The sequence below is a fragment of the Musa acuminata genome, chromosome BXJ3-2, assembly GCF_036884655.1.
Source record: "Musa acuminata AAA Group cultivar baxijiao chromosome BXJ3-2, Cavendish_Baxijiao_AAA, whole genome shotgun sequence".
Lineage (NCBI taxonomy): Eukaryota > Viridiplantae > Streptophyta > Magnoliopsida > Zingiberales > Musaceae > Musa > Musa acuminata.
In genome coordinates this window covers 26,473,067-26,488,493 of record NC_088350.1, presented here as the reverse complement: position 1 = coordinate 26,488,493, position 15,427 = coordinate 26,473,067, and the positions used below count along the sequence as shown (strand labels likewise).

Below are 15,427 nucleotides of genomic sequence, written 5' to 3'. Positions count from 1 at the left end.
AGCAGAGAGATAAACGTAAGAAGAGTCTAAAAACTAGAAAGCAACAGGTTAAAAAAGCATGCAACTCTGCAAAAAGGAAAGCAGGAGACCGAATTCAAGCTTCTCAATTCTCAGAACAGGATTGTGATGCAGAGTCACCGCTCTTGACTGTCAAATCAACGGCGGATATGGATGGGAGCCCCATGCCTTTCGAGTTCAGTGGTCCATGAGAGAATGTCTCTGAGGGGACAAAAGCAGTGACAAGTAAAATGATATCATGATACAAGAGAAAGAAGTTCACTGTTACTGTATACATAGGCCATTCCAAGCACACTTCAACCGTAGTTCCAAAGTTACTTTGGAGGTATACATACATCTTTTCTTTGTGGAGAGATTTGAGGACGATGACACTGGGAAAGGGCCAAGCATTGCCCGAGAGTAGAAGCCTCTCTCTCTCTCTCTCAATGCTTGATATGAAAGCTAAGTAACAAGCGAGGAGGCCTCAAAAAGCAAGAGAGGAGGGATGATGCTTTCCCAAAAGTACGGATCAAAGATCTTCTTTGACCGATCAACCCCGCCATTGGATGATCTGGTTTTGGAGATTGGAGACATCCCAAGGCATGGATTTCGATCGACGCTGGAAGGCAAGGCCTTTTCCATGGATACTGGTATCTACTTGTGGTCCTATGATAAGACTTAGCTGGTTGATCCAATTCCCCACGTCTCTCATTGCACAAGAGATGAGGCAATGGCAGCAAGCTGCTCTCTCTCTCTCTCTCGCTCTCTCTCTCTGAGTTTTAAGCTTCGAGTTCTTGTGGAGGTAATGCCCGAGTATTTAATCTAAGCAATTTATATTCTCAAAAAAAAGAAAAAGAGAAAGGTGATCTGTAGAATAAAAGAGAAGTAAATTGTGTGAGCTATGGGAATGCTGATACTAATGATTAGTGCATGACATGGGCCGATGTTTTATGCAAGCTTAGTTGTCCCTTTTCGGTGTCTCACCATATTCATCGGCACACTCTACTCTCAGACATTTGCTGGTTGCAGTGTGGCACCAAAATATTATGGAAGGATCCAAGATTTGTATTCTATCTGAGACAGTTGCAAGGTGTTACTGCTCCAATTAATCTTGGCAATCAGTAGAGACCATGGAATAGCACCCAAAACAACACTAATACAAGAAAATCGCAAGCTCTTGTTGAATTAAGCTTAGGATGTTTTGAGTGGTGGACAGCAACAGAAAACGAAGAACAAATGGCACTGTTTGCTTCAGGAGCTTATGTGTTTCAAAGAACAAAGTGCTTTGTTTGTTGTCCAATGCCAAGTTGGCATGTCATGGAACATGAAATCGATCCAGATGGCCAAATAGAAGTAGTGCTGGCTGCCATGTCACTGTACACCTCTTCCTTGGGACTCATGTTAGATTGTCTTGAGGATCTTAAACTTGACATAATAGCAGGGCAAGCTTAGCTTCATTTTGTATTGTTAAGTGCAAGTGATTCCGGCTGTGGTGAGCGAAGGACATGGCTTGATGGCAGGTCAGATAAGTTAGCAACAAATGAAGTCTTTTTATGCCCCAATCATATAATCTATTGCTGTGCTTGATTACTAAACCCATGCTTTTTGGTGAACTAAAGACTGTGCCATGAAGTTTGAACACACTATCCCATGGTGTTGAATGCTTGGGAGTTGGGGGAGGAAACCAAGATTGTGCATGGCATTGTTTGACGATTGCTTGGGCAAGAAGAGTTTTAAATTAGGAACAAAGACATGATTGGCTCAGAAGAACAAACAACTACTGCTCCTGAGACCATTAAGACAAATGTGAAGAATCTGTATGCTGCAGAGCATCTTATTCATGATGTGCATTCTCTTAGTTTCCATTACTGACCTCTAACACTTGTTCTGGGAAGAAGCTTTTTGTCCACTCTAAAACTTCAACATCACCTTCAGCAAAATTTGATCTTCCAAACTATTAAGATGGAGGTCTGCTTAGTATCTTTTTCTTCAGATGCATGTATAATGAAGTTGATCAGCATTCCTCTCTCTGCTCATTAAAATCAATTTTCTTGTATATGTTTCTCCCACCAGGAAGAACAAATAGAGACCAATAAGGATGCCAGATACATAGAAGTGCTTCTTCCATTAATGAGAAAGGGTGCTACATCCAATGAAGCCTAGCAAGTGGTAGCATTGGTACAATTTGAAGAGGTGAAAATTACAAGGAGACTCTCAGATCTAAGCAATTTGGCAAGTACTTGCATCCAAGTGATGCAAGACAGCCAATGATTATAACCAATGCTAAAATGAGTGCTCATGTTGTGCTGAACAAAGCCCTATGAAGAATGCCTCAAAAGACAGCCTTAAATTGAGACATATTCCAACCCCAATGCTCCCATTCCATTTTTCAATGGCCCCAATTCCCTATCAAATTTCCAACAAATCTCATTTCTTCTCCATGCAGAAAGAGTAAAAGAATAAGAAAACCCCTGCTCATGTAATAAGCCCATTCATCACACCCATGCCCTGAAGATTACACAAAGACCCACAAGTTTCCTCAAATCAAAAGAAGACAAGGAAGAAGAAAACTACTGTTGAAAAGAAAGGGAGGAGAAATTACTGAAAACCATGCCTCTTTCACACACCAACATCCATGCAGACACACACATTAACATGCAGGAAAAAAAAAGAAGAATTTTGGCTCTCTCTCTCTCTCTCTCTTTCTCTCTCCTCTGTATTTTTCCGCATCTTTTTCTTTATCATTGACTGCTTTTTTTTCTCTCTTTTTTTCCTTTCACCTGCCCCAGGAAGAAGCCAGGAGAGGAGGTACAGAAAACTGACCCAGGATAATTGATGTGGGGGGGAGAAGATTCTAAATGGCGGTTTCTATTTTAGATGTTACTGTTCTATAACGAAACATTGCTTGCATTCTCTCTCTTGGTTTGGTCTTGGATTTGGAGCAAAAGAAGGCTTCCTGAGAGAGGAGAGAGAAAGAGGGAATGGGGGATGGGGGGAGGGAGGGGGGGTCCTCTAGGAACACTTTATTCTCTTAAAATTGCATACTTTAATCAACTCCTAGAAACAAGGATTTTTTGAAGGAGGGAGTACAACTCCCCCTCTCTCACTCTCTCTCTCTCTCTCTCTCTCTATCTCTCTTAGTCTCTTCCCTACTCTGAACTCTCTCTCTCGGGCGACTGCACTCTTTCCTTCTCCAAAATCCAATCTTTTTCGCTTCCATGCATTTGGCTCCATAGTTCCCACTTCTCCAAACCTATATTTCTAAGCTCCTTTCTTTCAGTCACCAAGCCTTCACATCAGAACCCATCTGGGAAAGGGGAAAAAAAATCACATTTTTCTTTTTCTAAAGAGAATCTGGCAGTGATCCTGTCTAGTTTCTTTGGTCTCTTAGAATTAACCACTAAATAGATTGGTAAGGGAAGCAAAGTACCTCTCTCTTTATTTTCCATCAGAATACCTGCTTTGCTCTCTGCTACTCTCAAGAATCCAAGAAACAGTGTGGGGAGTAGGAGGAAGTGGCTTCTTTCTCTTGATCCTGTTGTGGTTCCAGAGGCGATAAGATGGTGGCCGAGAACGAAGTTTTACTCCTTTCCATCTCGTGCCTTTTTAATGCCTGAGGAGCCGTAGACACCCGCCATTTACTGGGTTGCATGAGGACACTCCGAAACAATGAAAGATGGGAGTTCGAAGAAAAGCAAGGTTTGATGTCTTGTTTTCTTGGAGCATAGTGCGCAGCGCTTCATGGATGGCTAATTCTTTCTCCTTTTCCCCTCCTCTCAGCTCTCATGGTCCAAGGCCTTTGTCAGGAAATGGTTCAACATCAAGAGCAAAGCTCAAGACTTCCATTCAGATGATGTTGCTAGAGGTAGATGTCTTCCTCATGTCATAATCTAAGTTCTGCTATTCTGTACCTGTTCTTTGTTTCTGGTGCTGTCTTACTTCGGCTAGGATCTCAGGATAAGACCGGCCTTCAGGTCATGTAATAAGACTATGGAAAATGACATGCTGTTTCTTCTACTATGTCTTCTTCGCTCTCTTCTTCTCCCGTTCAAAGTTCCCTGCTCTGCGTCTCTGTTTCTGTTCTGTTCATCCCGCAAAAGAAGCAGCTGTTGCTTAAATTTCAGTCTGATGCACATTACTGCATGCAAAACACAGTCTTTCTTTCTCCTTTTCTTTCTTCCAATTGTGTGTTTCTTTTCAGGGGGTGGTGAGGAATGGAGGGGCAGCATCACAGGGATGGAATCATACTCTGTCAAGAAAAGCAAATCAGGTTATACAGTACATCCTCTCAGCCTAACAGCTTTGGACCACACCAAAACAGTCGTTGTTATCTTCTCTTTCTATACCCTTTCACAGGTTGCTCTGAATTGTCCTCCTCCCATGACATTCTTCCTCTTTTGTCTCACTCGACTCTCCCTTTGTGGCCTCAGATAGATTGTCCAAGAAGAAACCAGATCAAGCTCGGCGAGGAAAGATCGATCTTGATGCAGCTGAGGTCACTGAAACCCTGCATTATAGGTACTCGGGAGTAGGACCAAGCAATCACTCATCCATTACATCCACCACTGACTGCTTGCTTCCATTTATGTGATAGGATCTTTGTTGCAACATGGAACGTCGGTGGCAAATCCCCACCCAGTAATCTGAATCTTGATGACTGGCTCCACACCTCACCTGCTGCAGACATATATGTTCTGGGGTACACGCCCGACCTTTGTCTATCTTCCTCTCGATGCATCCGGTGAAGTCGTTTCTTTTGGTGTCTCAGATTTCAGGAAATCGTTCCTCTCAATGCGGGAAATGTTTTAGGAACAGAAGACAATGGCCCTGCAAAGAAATGGGTTGCTCTCATCAGGAAGACGCTGAACAATCTCGCAGGCAACAGCAGCAGCGGCAGCTTCCAAACACCCTCCCCTATCCCCAACCCGGTCGTGGAGTTGGACGATGACTTCGAAGGAACAACCACAAGGCAGACAAACTTCTTCCAACGCCGTTCATTCCAGTCCTTGAGTCGCAGCATGAGAATGGACGGAGACATCTTGGCTCCACAGCCAAGACTAGATCGTCGACACAGCGTCTGCGACCGAGTCATGTTAGCAAACAGGCCAAGCGACTACGACCAGAATTATCGATGGGGAGGGTCCTCCGATGATGAGAACATCAGTGCGGATTCGCCCTCCACGACGGCCTACTTCTCGCCCATGTCGTATGGCTTTGGAGCCTCTTCATCGATGGAGGCAGTACAGCCAAGGTAATCATCCCTCGGAACCTTTGATACTTTCTACTCGAGCGTTTTAGTGGCTACTCTACCATGATCATGTGCGTGGCCATTGCAGATATTGTTTGGTAGCAAGCAAGCAGATGGTGGGAATATTTCTTACCATATGGGTGAGAGGAGAGATCAGAGATGGCATAAGGAACCTGAAGGTGTCCTGCGTTGGCAGGGGATTGATGGGCTATCTTGGTAACAAGGTATGATACGATGAGGTCTCATTCATCTTCTACCCCCACATATCATCGTATTCATGTTTAGTAGAAAACAATTCCTGATCCATCGGAATTGTGCCAGCTGCAACTGGTGATGTTTATGCTGCATTTCTTCAAGGAGCTTCTATGTCAATTGAATCATGCTTACATGAAAACACATGCAATCCACATTACTCGGAAGGGATACATTCTTAAACCTGTTTCTTCCAGGGTTCAATTTCGATTAGCATGTCTTTGCACCAAACAAGCTTCTGCTTCATCTGCAGCCATTTGACGTCTGGGCAGAAGGATGGAGATGAACTGCGTCGGAATTCCGATGTCATGGAGATTCTGAGGAAGACTAGATTCCCTCCCGTTCATGGGTTTCACGACGAGAGGTCACCCGAGATCATCCTTGAGCACGAGTAAGCCTGTTCTCCATTTTATTACTGGTGAATGCACGCTCAATCGCCGCAAATGTCTCACCTTGGATCGTTTCTCGAACAGTCGCATAATCTGGCTCGGGGATTTAAACTACCGCATTTCTCTTTCGTATCGATCGGCAAAGGCGCTCGTCGAAATGCGTAACTGGAAAGCTCTGCTGGAAAAAGATCAGGTAGCTTCTTCTTCTCGATGTTCTCTGCCCAAAATTGCGTTGTTCTAATGGATTCTTCATGTGATCAAGAGGAGAAGAATTTTCGAACGGTTCAATTTATGTTCTCTCTTTAAAGCAGCTTCGGACCGAGCAAAGATGTGGCCGCGTCTTTCAGGGTTGGAGCGAAGGAAGGATTTATTTCCCTCCTACCTACAAGTATTCCAACAACTCGGACCGGTACACAGGAGATGACATGAACCTAAAGGAAAAGCGTCGAACACCTGCATGGTTACAGCCCCTTTCCACAGTAGTTCTTCCTCAGAACGTACTTTGCCGTGCCATGCCTGCCTAGCTGATGATCTCGTTCACATACTTAGGTGCGATCGGATCTTGTGGTACGGAAGAGGCCTCAGCCAACTCTCTTACGTTCGCGGCGAATCCAAACTCTCCGACCATAGGCCGGTTTCTAGCATCTTCGCAGCGGAGGTCGAGTCGATCAATCATAGCCGAATCCAGAACATGGATTGCGCTGGCTCTCAAGTCGACATCGATGAACTTCTGCAATTCTCGAGTGGATACACGGAGCTCAGCTTCTTCTGAAGATCGCAGGCGTACAGGCTCTTCGAACAAGGCGTGCCTCGTCTCCGTTCATAGTAATTTCCTCGGAGCAATCTCCCCGATGAAAACGGTACCCCAAGTCCCTCGCATGCTCTCGGTGATTCATTAGATGAAGCATGTTCTATGTTCTTACAGTTTGTTACTCTTGATTCCTAGGAAGGGATTTGCTCACAAAAGGCGGATTGCAACATCAAAGCTCAGCTGCAATTTGCTGTTATCTTCTGGTAATGATTCATATATATCTGCACATAAACTGGAGTGGACATAATTCTCTCTAAATTTCTACTAATTCAAGCGTGTTTGTACTGCAACATTTTTCTTGCTTCAAGAACCAAAGCTTGGAATACATGAATCCCGATGGGCAAGAAGCAAACAGCATGAGACGGTCGTCGTCGTCGTCGTCTTCCTTGAGATGGAATCTAATGCTGGAGAGAGCTCAGTAATCCAAACAAGTGCTTTTCCGACAGAGTAATCAGTAGAAGAGAAGCTTTACCACATATCCCACATTCTTTCGGTGGTCAGTGCAAGAATGCCGACTGTAAACGACAGAGAGAGCTTGCAGGAGGGGCTGACCGATACTGATGTGTGCTCGCAGTGCATCATCAAACTCCACAGGTTAAATTACCGATACCTTCTTTTACTTTTTATCATTTTTTTTCTTGTCAGGAGCAATGGAGATTTTTGCAGTTGGGAGGGGAGGGGAGGTGGGAAAGGAGGATACGAACAATAATAACGCTTGCGATTCTTTTCATGTTTTATATGTTGGGAAAGGGCATGCATCATCTGCATGGACACTCATTGCACTGGGGATAAAGAAAAGTAGACTCTCTCTCTCTCTCTCTCTCTCTCTCTCTCTCTCTCTATATATATATATATATATATATATATATGTATATAATATGTTGTTGCAAGAGCATGGCCAATGATCTTTAGCTGGAAAAGCTATTCTTTTTATATTCTGTGCAGACACTTGTGTTCTGTTCCTCGATAAAGCTTCAGAAGAGGACAGGTACGGTTGGAACCCTTGAGGTCTCTTCTTCTTCTTCTTCGTCTTCTTGCTGTTGTGCAATGACCCACCAAAAACCATGAAAACGGTCCGATATGTCAATCATATACAAAAGAAATAAGCTCATCACATTCCCGAGCGCTTACAGTGGCTGCGGCACTACCATTCACAATAAGGAGTAAGCATGTATCTGTTCCAACTCTGCATGAGAGACGTGAGCTCCCATGGATGATTCAACCCGAAGTTGCTGAAGGTGAACAGTTTCCTCTGGTGATGGTGAGAGCTTCTGCAGCATCTAATCAAACACCTCGGAATCACATTCCATCCACTCGTATTTGTTCCCTCCTCTTACGCTCGCTACCATCGAAACTATCATCATTCGGTGTCGCATCTCCACCTTTGCGTAGGAGAGAAGACAGTAAAAAGGAGGCTGGGTATGCTTTACATGCTACGTGACGAACACCGACTGCTTTACCGGAAGCAGGGGCTTATCACTTCATGCAGCAGTTGAAAAGATTGACAGCGTCATCGGAAGAAGTTACTGTGTGGATGTGAAGCTCACTTACTGAGACCGCATTTGACTTCTCAAGCACGGTGCCATGGCCTGGAGCTGTTGCTCTCTCATCATCCACCTTTGGTAGGATACAGAAAGCAGAGAGCATGACTTGACCTTGATGACAACGATTCCTTTGACAAGAATGATGAGGGTGCAAAATCCTTGCATGGCAAGTGGCTCCATGCCAAAAGCGAGAAAGCTTCATGCTCGAGATCAGGCCTAAGGTTGATGGCACTGCTCCACGCATGGCTACAAAATCATGTCTAAACAGTGACAGATTGGCCTCGGGCAACTCCTCCGAATTGTCACGCATCACAAGTCTGATCCTTCACCAGTGACTGATGTAGAGATTCTTCTTTCAATACCATAAAGATAACTGGTTTTAATTTTAGGCCTGACAATAATACGACAATCTAAGTATGACAAGAAAATGATCGTAATTGTCTTTTTAAGATATTTATGAGTTTCAATAGGCCTTTTCTCAACTGGGGAGTCAATCCAATCCATATAATTCGTACCACTTTGAGTGAGTCAGGCTTGATCATTTCATATCTCAACTCCACATGCTAATCCACCACCGTACGGACCACTCCGACGACAACACCACGACCATTAGAAAGAGAAAGAAGGAAAGAGAAGAATCTGTGTTGAAGTATGAGTATGAAACAGAAAACGATGAGGAATTCGGACACTATTGCGTGTGAACGAAGGCATCGGAAGAAACAACCGGAGGCAGGCAGAGCAGAGAGCAGTGCACACGAGGACTCGTTGACAGTGGCAGTAAAAACTTGGGAGTGGCGAGAGTCCAGGGGCTCTGAGTTCACCCTTGACCTTCGGCGTCATTGGCTGCAGCTATTGCTCGGTCGTCGGCCATACAAGTCCACACCCGGGAGAAGAATCCAGGAAAGAGACGAGCAGTACCAAGTCAGTCGGAGGAGATGGATGTCGCAGAGTTAAGTTTGGCTCAGTTGTGGCTGGCCGATGGCATGCATGTGTTTGATGCAGGCACGAGCATCAAATCATATCAGAAGCAGCAACAGATCCCTGAAAACTATGCGGGTTGGATGCAAATGTTGGCGTCTGGAATCCTGTCCTGCAACAATCCCTGAGTACTTCTATTTAGAGGTCAAAGACAAGAAGCTCCACAAGTGGCTGCTGCAACCGTGGACTCTGACACACAGAGAGAGAGAGAGAGAGAGAGAGAGAGAGAGAGAGAGAGAGAGTCGTGTTCACAAGAAGAAGAAGAAGAAGACCCAGTGGTGGGTCTGGTTGACAACCATGCATCCAACACCGAAATGACCTTACCCAATGCCTCTTCTACCATTCAACCATTTCCCTCAAGTTAAGCATCTTACTGTAAAACTAAGCATTACACTCTCCTCAAACAAATGTTAAGCCTGCATGGTTAGAAATGGTGTACAAATGATTACATCTTGGACAGGGATGACCATGTAAGGTGCATAAGGTCTCAATTGTTGTGACACAAGAAGGAGCACAGTGAGAAGTTATCTGAGCCTGGCAACACAGAGCAACCAAAGTGCAGCAACTTCTATTGGTTATGATGTACTCACCTGTACAGGCTCTTCATTGTGAAGGTAAGATACCCTGAATTCACTGTCTGTGACAACTATCTCACCATTCTTTAATTGAGAACTCCACATTCAACATCATAAAACTCTATGCAAAGCAGATGAAACAAACAATCACACCAGTATGACAATTTCTAGACGCTAATAGATAAGGCAGGATACAATGCATTTATCGTTCTTCTATACACATGCTGCAAGATCCAAGTTTGCTGATAGCAGCATAAGAGAATGAGAGGCACCGCATCGATTGGTTTTCACTCTGAAACATAGCATGCACCAAACAACATTGATCTGAGGTTTATACATCAATCAGACAAAGCCTAGGGAGAGGAACAGCAGCAATCTAAGAAATCCTCTGTAGAAAATTCCACTCGGCAGGCAAATGATACTAACAACACACGAACAATCGCTTCTCCATGCTCCCGAAACCCGATCAAATTTAGAGAATGATAGCAAACAAGGAGCCATTTTTGTGAGTCTGCTTATAGGATTTCATTCACAGTTTGGAATAGTGAGTCAGCACTTCTCCTTTCCTTCATCAAACATCTCTTGGTAGCGACACTCATGGCTGCAGAACGTCCTCTCTCTGAAAAAGGGAAAAATGATACTGTTTACTCTTTCGCAAGAAGAATTCTTAGATCTTATAAGAAATAGACAACAGGAAAAATCAAGTGATGCCAAGCTTTCAAGACATTTTTCCAAATAGTCTCAAACAAGAATCCAGAAATCACAATTTTCTTTGAATGGAAAAGAACTGCAACATTCTTTCCCCAATGTGTAATTCAACATGCAATGATTTTGACAATAGACATAAACATGAAACCTGGTCAGACTAACCTATATTTGATCAAAATAGATGCAATAATTGATGCAAAATAACAGGGAAAAGAACATTCTTTCCACAATGATGTAGTGATCATATGGACCAGAATCCTAATGATTTGCTCATGACACAATTATGTGGTGCAGTTTCCTTGTCTGGATATGCACTAAATAATTCAAAGATAACTGAAGGCAGCAGCACAACACATAACTGAGATTAGCTGACCAACCTATACATGTAAACATCCTCCCCTGGGCCAATTTTCTTCTTGCAACCACAGCAGAAGCTCAAGAAATCATCTGATGCATAGCCTGACTGATCATTGGAAGACCTAATCTCGTTCGCTGAAGTGGCAAATCCATCACAGCAACTCTCGATGATGCAATTATCATAGATATGAGTGGTCCTCCGGTTTGGCCCATGCAAGATCACACAAGTGTAGTCCTCCGACAGTTCCATCTCCGACTGCGGAAGGCACCCCGTGGAAACCCGGGGAGAAGAATTCAGCGTATCAGAACCCATCCGGCCTGTCTCAGCAGAAGATCTCCGAGCAGGAGAGTACAAGGCCAACAGTGAATTCCTAGTCTTGATGCCAAACTCTATAGGTGATTGAAGGGAGTCGCCAGAGTCTGTTGTCGGAGTTGAGCTGAACTGAGGAGGATCGGTAGGAAGAGGAGGTATTTGAATCTTAAACTGAGACCCAAAGACCACCATCCTCTTCTCTGTCTTGGAAGTTTTCTTAACAGAGTCTCCAGCGGTGAGGACCTCAAGTAGGCCAAGTCCAATGGCTCTTGGCTCCCCATTCTCCCGAGGTAGCTGTCTGCACTCGTTAGCAGAAATGGGACTAACAGTTGCTGAGAAGATGGCCATTATTGAGTTCCTACAGAAGAAGAAGGGGTTCCTAATGGCAGAAAACGGCTTGGTCTCCAGTATGGAAGTCTGGCATGCGCCTGCTTCGGGGTCTGCAGTGCTCTTTGGGGAGAAGCCAACAAGGAGCCTTGGAGAGGTGAAGAGAGAGGCAGCATTGGAAGATAAGAGGGAAGCAGGATCAGACATCAGGCCTTGTTTGCTGCTGACCGATCTGGACCTCTTCCGCAGCACAATACCCTGAATCTTTTAATCTCAGAAACATGGAAAGGCGACTGCAATGGGAAGCGAGAGAGGATATATTACAACCAGTAGAGCAGAAAAAGGAAAGGGGAGAAAAAGAGGACGAGAATGAGCCAGTTTCTTTACCCTCCTCTCCTTTGCTCCCATCTCCAAAGGATGAATTGGAACTCGTAGAATACTAGAACTATGGGCAGAAAAATTCTTACTACAACCGAGAAATTAAGCATAGATAGGTTCTTGGAAGAAATAATGGAACCATGAGCTTACCAATCTTGCCTCGATTGCTCCTATCTGATCATCAGGGGAAATAACAACCGAATGAAGGGATCTTAAAGTTCTTCAAAGTTCTCTCCTTTTTGGTTTCATGAGTTCTGTAAAGTGTTTTTTGGATCAATCTTGTTCCTTTTGTCAGACAACCAAAGAAAAGAAGAATCTTTTTCTTTTCCACCTCACGTACTCCTCTAACCTTCAATAAAACAAACCCTACACTTCAAATCCATTGATACTAACCACAGAGAAATCCGTGAAATGATCTCCAGAACTGAAACCTGCTGCTGGAAATAATGTCACATGAATCCTATTGATCCAAGACAAACATATAAAACATTGAGGCAAAGATGGAAATTTGCTTGCCGGTGTTTATTAGCCAAAAAATCAAGGTCCTCATCTTTCCCGCGATCCGTCAACGCTAAACGAGCAAAGAAATCATCTTTAATGCGCACCACGTAACAGTCTCCCTGACCTCTAAACAAAGAGATGATTCTAAAATTCCAAATTAACTCTAAAGGGCCACGAAAGACCCATCAAGATCGTTCCTTTCTTCTTCTTTCCACTGCTCCGATCAATGATGTAATCTTTTAACACACACTCCCTCTCTCTCTCTCTCTCTCTCTCTCGTACTCTATGGTCCGTTAAGTCGCCCTGTCCAAGTCAACTTGGATCGAAGAAACGGAGAAGCCAATGCAGTGGATATAAAGAGTCGAGAGAGAGAGAGAGAGAGAGAAGCCAATGCAGTTTTGGAGCGAAAGCGGTATGATTCCTAGGATCCAACACTCGCAATGATCTTACCTCCAACAAAGGACTGGGGCAGAGAAGACGAGGCGACGAAACGTGAGCATTTCTTTACGGCTCAGTACAGACCTCCATTAGTCACTGACTGAGCCAAAGCAAAGAAGTAGCGGCTCGGCTCAGAAGCCGGCTTTAAGCACATGAACGTTAGATCGGTGCTCGATGACACGTCACATCACCACCACCTTAACTTTCAGGGATGAGTCGGTCATTACATCGCCGCCGAAATTTTCAGGCATGAGAAGAACACGGCTCGGTGACAAAGGACGAAGCCGGCTGCCAAACGAGCCACGAGAGCCCAAATCCGTCTCGGCTCGGGAACACCTTTGAGACAGCGCAGTCGTAGAAGAGGGTCAAGTGAATGCTGCTGTCGGCATCATATCGAGCTCTACCCCTTCTTTGCTTCATCAATTATTGCTCCCCTAGAACCTCCTAAATGATGATCTTTAACGTGAACCAAATCAAAATGGGGGCCATCGCCTTTTACCCGATCTCATGATAGATGTGATCATAATCTATGATGGATTTATGTGTGTATAACCCCTCCTCAAGGTAGGCCTCCCTTTTTAACTCATGTAACAAGTCATAGATGGAAATATGAAGTCATATGTTTGTTCATTGATGCAATGCAAGAGAACAAGTGTTGTAGCATATGATGAATTTGATTTGAGGTAAACCATACATATACCATGGATGGCAAGCCAAAATCATTGGCTACCAGCTACAGTCACTGTCTTGATGTTTCATGTCATCTATTGGTACCCACCCCACATGAGGGTATAATTTATCTTCTGACCTACTTGTGGGCATTGTGATTTGCCCAAATTGTGTTGAAACAACTAATTGGCTTAGTGAACTACCTACCCATTCTCTCTTGAACAGTCCTATCCAATGCAGATGTCCTTGTTATGTCATTTATAATAATACTCTTAGCAATTTGGGTTCCTTTGTTCATCATGAAGAAAGAAAGAGAAAGAACTTCACTAATGGGACCACCTTCCATCAATTTGACTTTGTCCAAGCCAACTTCAATGCTTCCTTCCCTTTATCACAAATTAATCATATAAAGTGACCTCATTCCTGTGATTGGCTACTCTTTCATCTCAGTCATCAGATAAACAACAAACAGAAGCAAAATTTCTGGTATACAAAGAGAGTAAAAGATAAGAAAAGAAGGTGTGTGATTGGAGTTTGAGGTTTAATCCAAGCCAGCAAGTGATACTGGTTGGAGAAAGTAAGACTCAACACATAGTAAAAAAGATTGCTTGCTATAGTGAGGAGGGTTGTCAAACCTCAGCCCCACTGCAGCACAAACAAAAAAGATCAGGTGTGACTGATGCCTGGTGGATCCGAATCTTGCTTGAGAACATTGGCTAGAAGACATGTAAAGGAGAGCACTATAGAAAAGCTCGTTCACCTCTTTGTGCTACAAGGGAAAAACTGCATATGGGGAAGGGGAAATCTCGAGCAGTTTAATCTGCCACTCTTTTTGTGTTTTCAGGGGTCACTGCGCATGGTGGTTCTCTTTATGGACGGAGGACCACAAGGCTTCACTCTTGCCTTGCTGAAGTGACCAAAAGAATCTGGCTTATTTGTCGTTGTAGGTAGAATAGTTTGTTTGAGAAGCAACGAAATCTATGCTTAATATGCTGATAGATTGCAGTTAAGATTAGATGTCGAAGGAGAGAGAGAGAGAGGTCATATGCAGCTGCTGAAAAAGATTTGTCTGCAGCAATGGTGTAACATGTTGAAAAAGACGACGATATTTGCAGCTGGTGAAGACCCAAATTGGATTGTTGAAGCAGAATATCTGATGTGGTGTAAGAAAGATTGTGTGTGTTCCATACACATTAAAGTTCTATCGATTGCATATATCCTTGAAAACCATACTGCCTCAACTTTGAATAAAGAAAGCATTGTCTTTTTGCCCAAATCTTTGAGACCACTTTTCTTGTTAAGAGAAAGAAAAGGTAGTTCACTTCACCAACATGCACCGGTGGTCAGTGCATGTGTCGGAAGACGTTACTGCTCGGAGAGGTCACCGAGGGGGCACTGTGCACATTTCCTCACAACACAGCCATTCGCTTGCCGTATGTGCTCCATCATGAGTTTGGTGGATCCAACCTTGCCTGTTCGTCCTTAGAAATTGAGAAACTAGGAGAGAGAAGCCACTCCAAGAACACTTGTGTGTAACTTTATCCCATCGTGCAAAAGTCTCTTATGAGAGAATTTGGTAAAGGCAGAGAGTGCCCATTTCCTCACGATAGAGCCACTACTAGCTGTATGGGCTCTATCTATCATTAGTTTTGGTGGATCCAACCACGCCCCTTCGTCCTTACCGGTATCACACCAACTCTCTCTAAGAAAAGTCATACACACTTGTGTGGTACCGTTGCCCCTGAAATGCATCATGTAGTGACTGACAAGATCACCCTCGTCAGAATCCCCTCCCTCTCCTTCGAGTCGGTGTTCAAACGACTGCATGAAACTCTTTTCAACTTTATCCTCTTCGATCATATCGCTTTTGGGGGACTGATGCAGGTCTTTCGCTTGATACACAGTATGTTGTTGTTATGGAGGTTAGGTTGACGGCAGCTCT

General features: G+C 44.0%; 2 protein-coding genes across 4 annotated transcripts; one reads left to right on the top strand and one right to left on the bottom strand.

Annotated features, from left to right (window-relative positions):
- The first annotated feature begins 3,017 nt into the window (after positions 1 to 3,017).
- Positions 3,018 to 7,505, top strand: LOC135630906 (type I inositol polyphosphate 5-phosphatase 4-like). The gene is made up of 13 exons (XM_065138205.1): positions 3,018 to 3,696; positions 3,778 to 3,862; positions 4,199 to 4,267; positions 4,428 to 4,515; positions 4,592 to 4,696; positions 4,766 to 5,248; positions 5,334 to 5,469; positions 5,695 to 5,888; positions 5,971 to 6,079; positions 6,198 to 6,346; positions 6,436 to 6,746; positions 6,833 to 6,900; positions 7,006 to 7,505. Exons 1-11 carry the CDS (start codon positions 3,667 to 3,669, stop codon positions 6,656 to 6,658), a joined length of 1,671 nt encoding a protein of 556 aa, XP_064994277.1. The 5' UTR covers positions 3,018 to 3,666; the 3' UTR covers positions 6,659 to 6,746; positions 6,833 to 6,900; positions 7,006 to 7,505.
- Positions 7,506 to 9,929: 2,424 nt separating this feature from the next.
- LOC135631247 (FCS-Like Zinc finger 8-like) lies at positions 9,930 to 12,859 on the bottom strand. Of its 3 annotated transcripts, XM_065138759.1 has the most exons (4): positions 12,028 to 12,859; positions 11,887 to 11,944; positions 10,880 to 11,792; positions 9,930 to 10,413 (listed from the first exon to the last, which is right to left on the bottom strand). In XM_065138759.1, exons 3-4 carry the CDS (start codon positions 11,704 to 11,706, stop codon positions 10,344 to 10,346), a joined length of 897 nt encoding a protein of 298 aa, XP_064994831.1. In that variant the 5' UTR covers positions 11,707 to 11,792; positions 11,887 to 11,944; positions 12,028 to 12,859; the 3' UTR covers positions 9,930 to 10,343. The 3 variants fall into 3 exon arrangements, with proteins under 3 accessions (XP_064994831.1, XP_064994830.1, XP_064994833.1); XM_065138758.1 differs by lacking the exon at positions 11,887 to 11,944 and having other exon boundaries at positions 12,028 to 12,857; XM_065138761.1 differs by lacking the exon at positions 12,028 to 12,859 and having other exon boundaries at positions 11,887 to 12,027.
- Between the last annotated feature and the right edge of the window lie 2,568 nt (positions 12,860 to 15,427).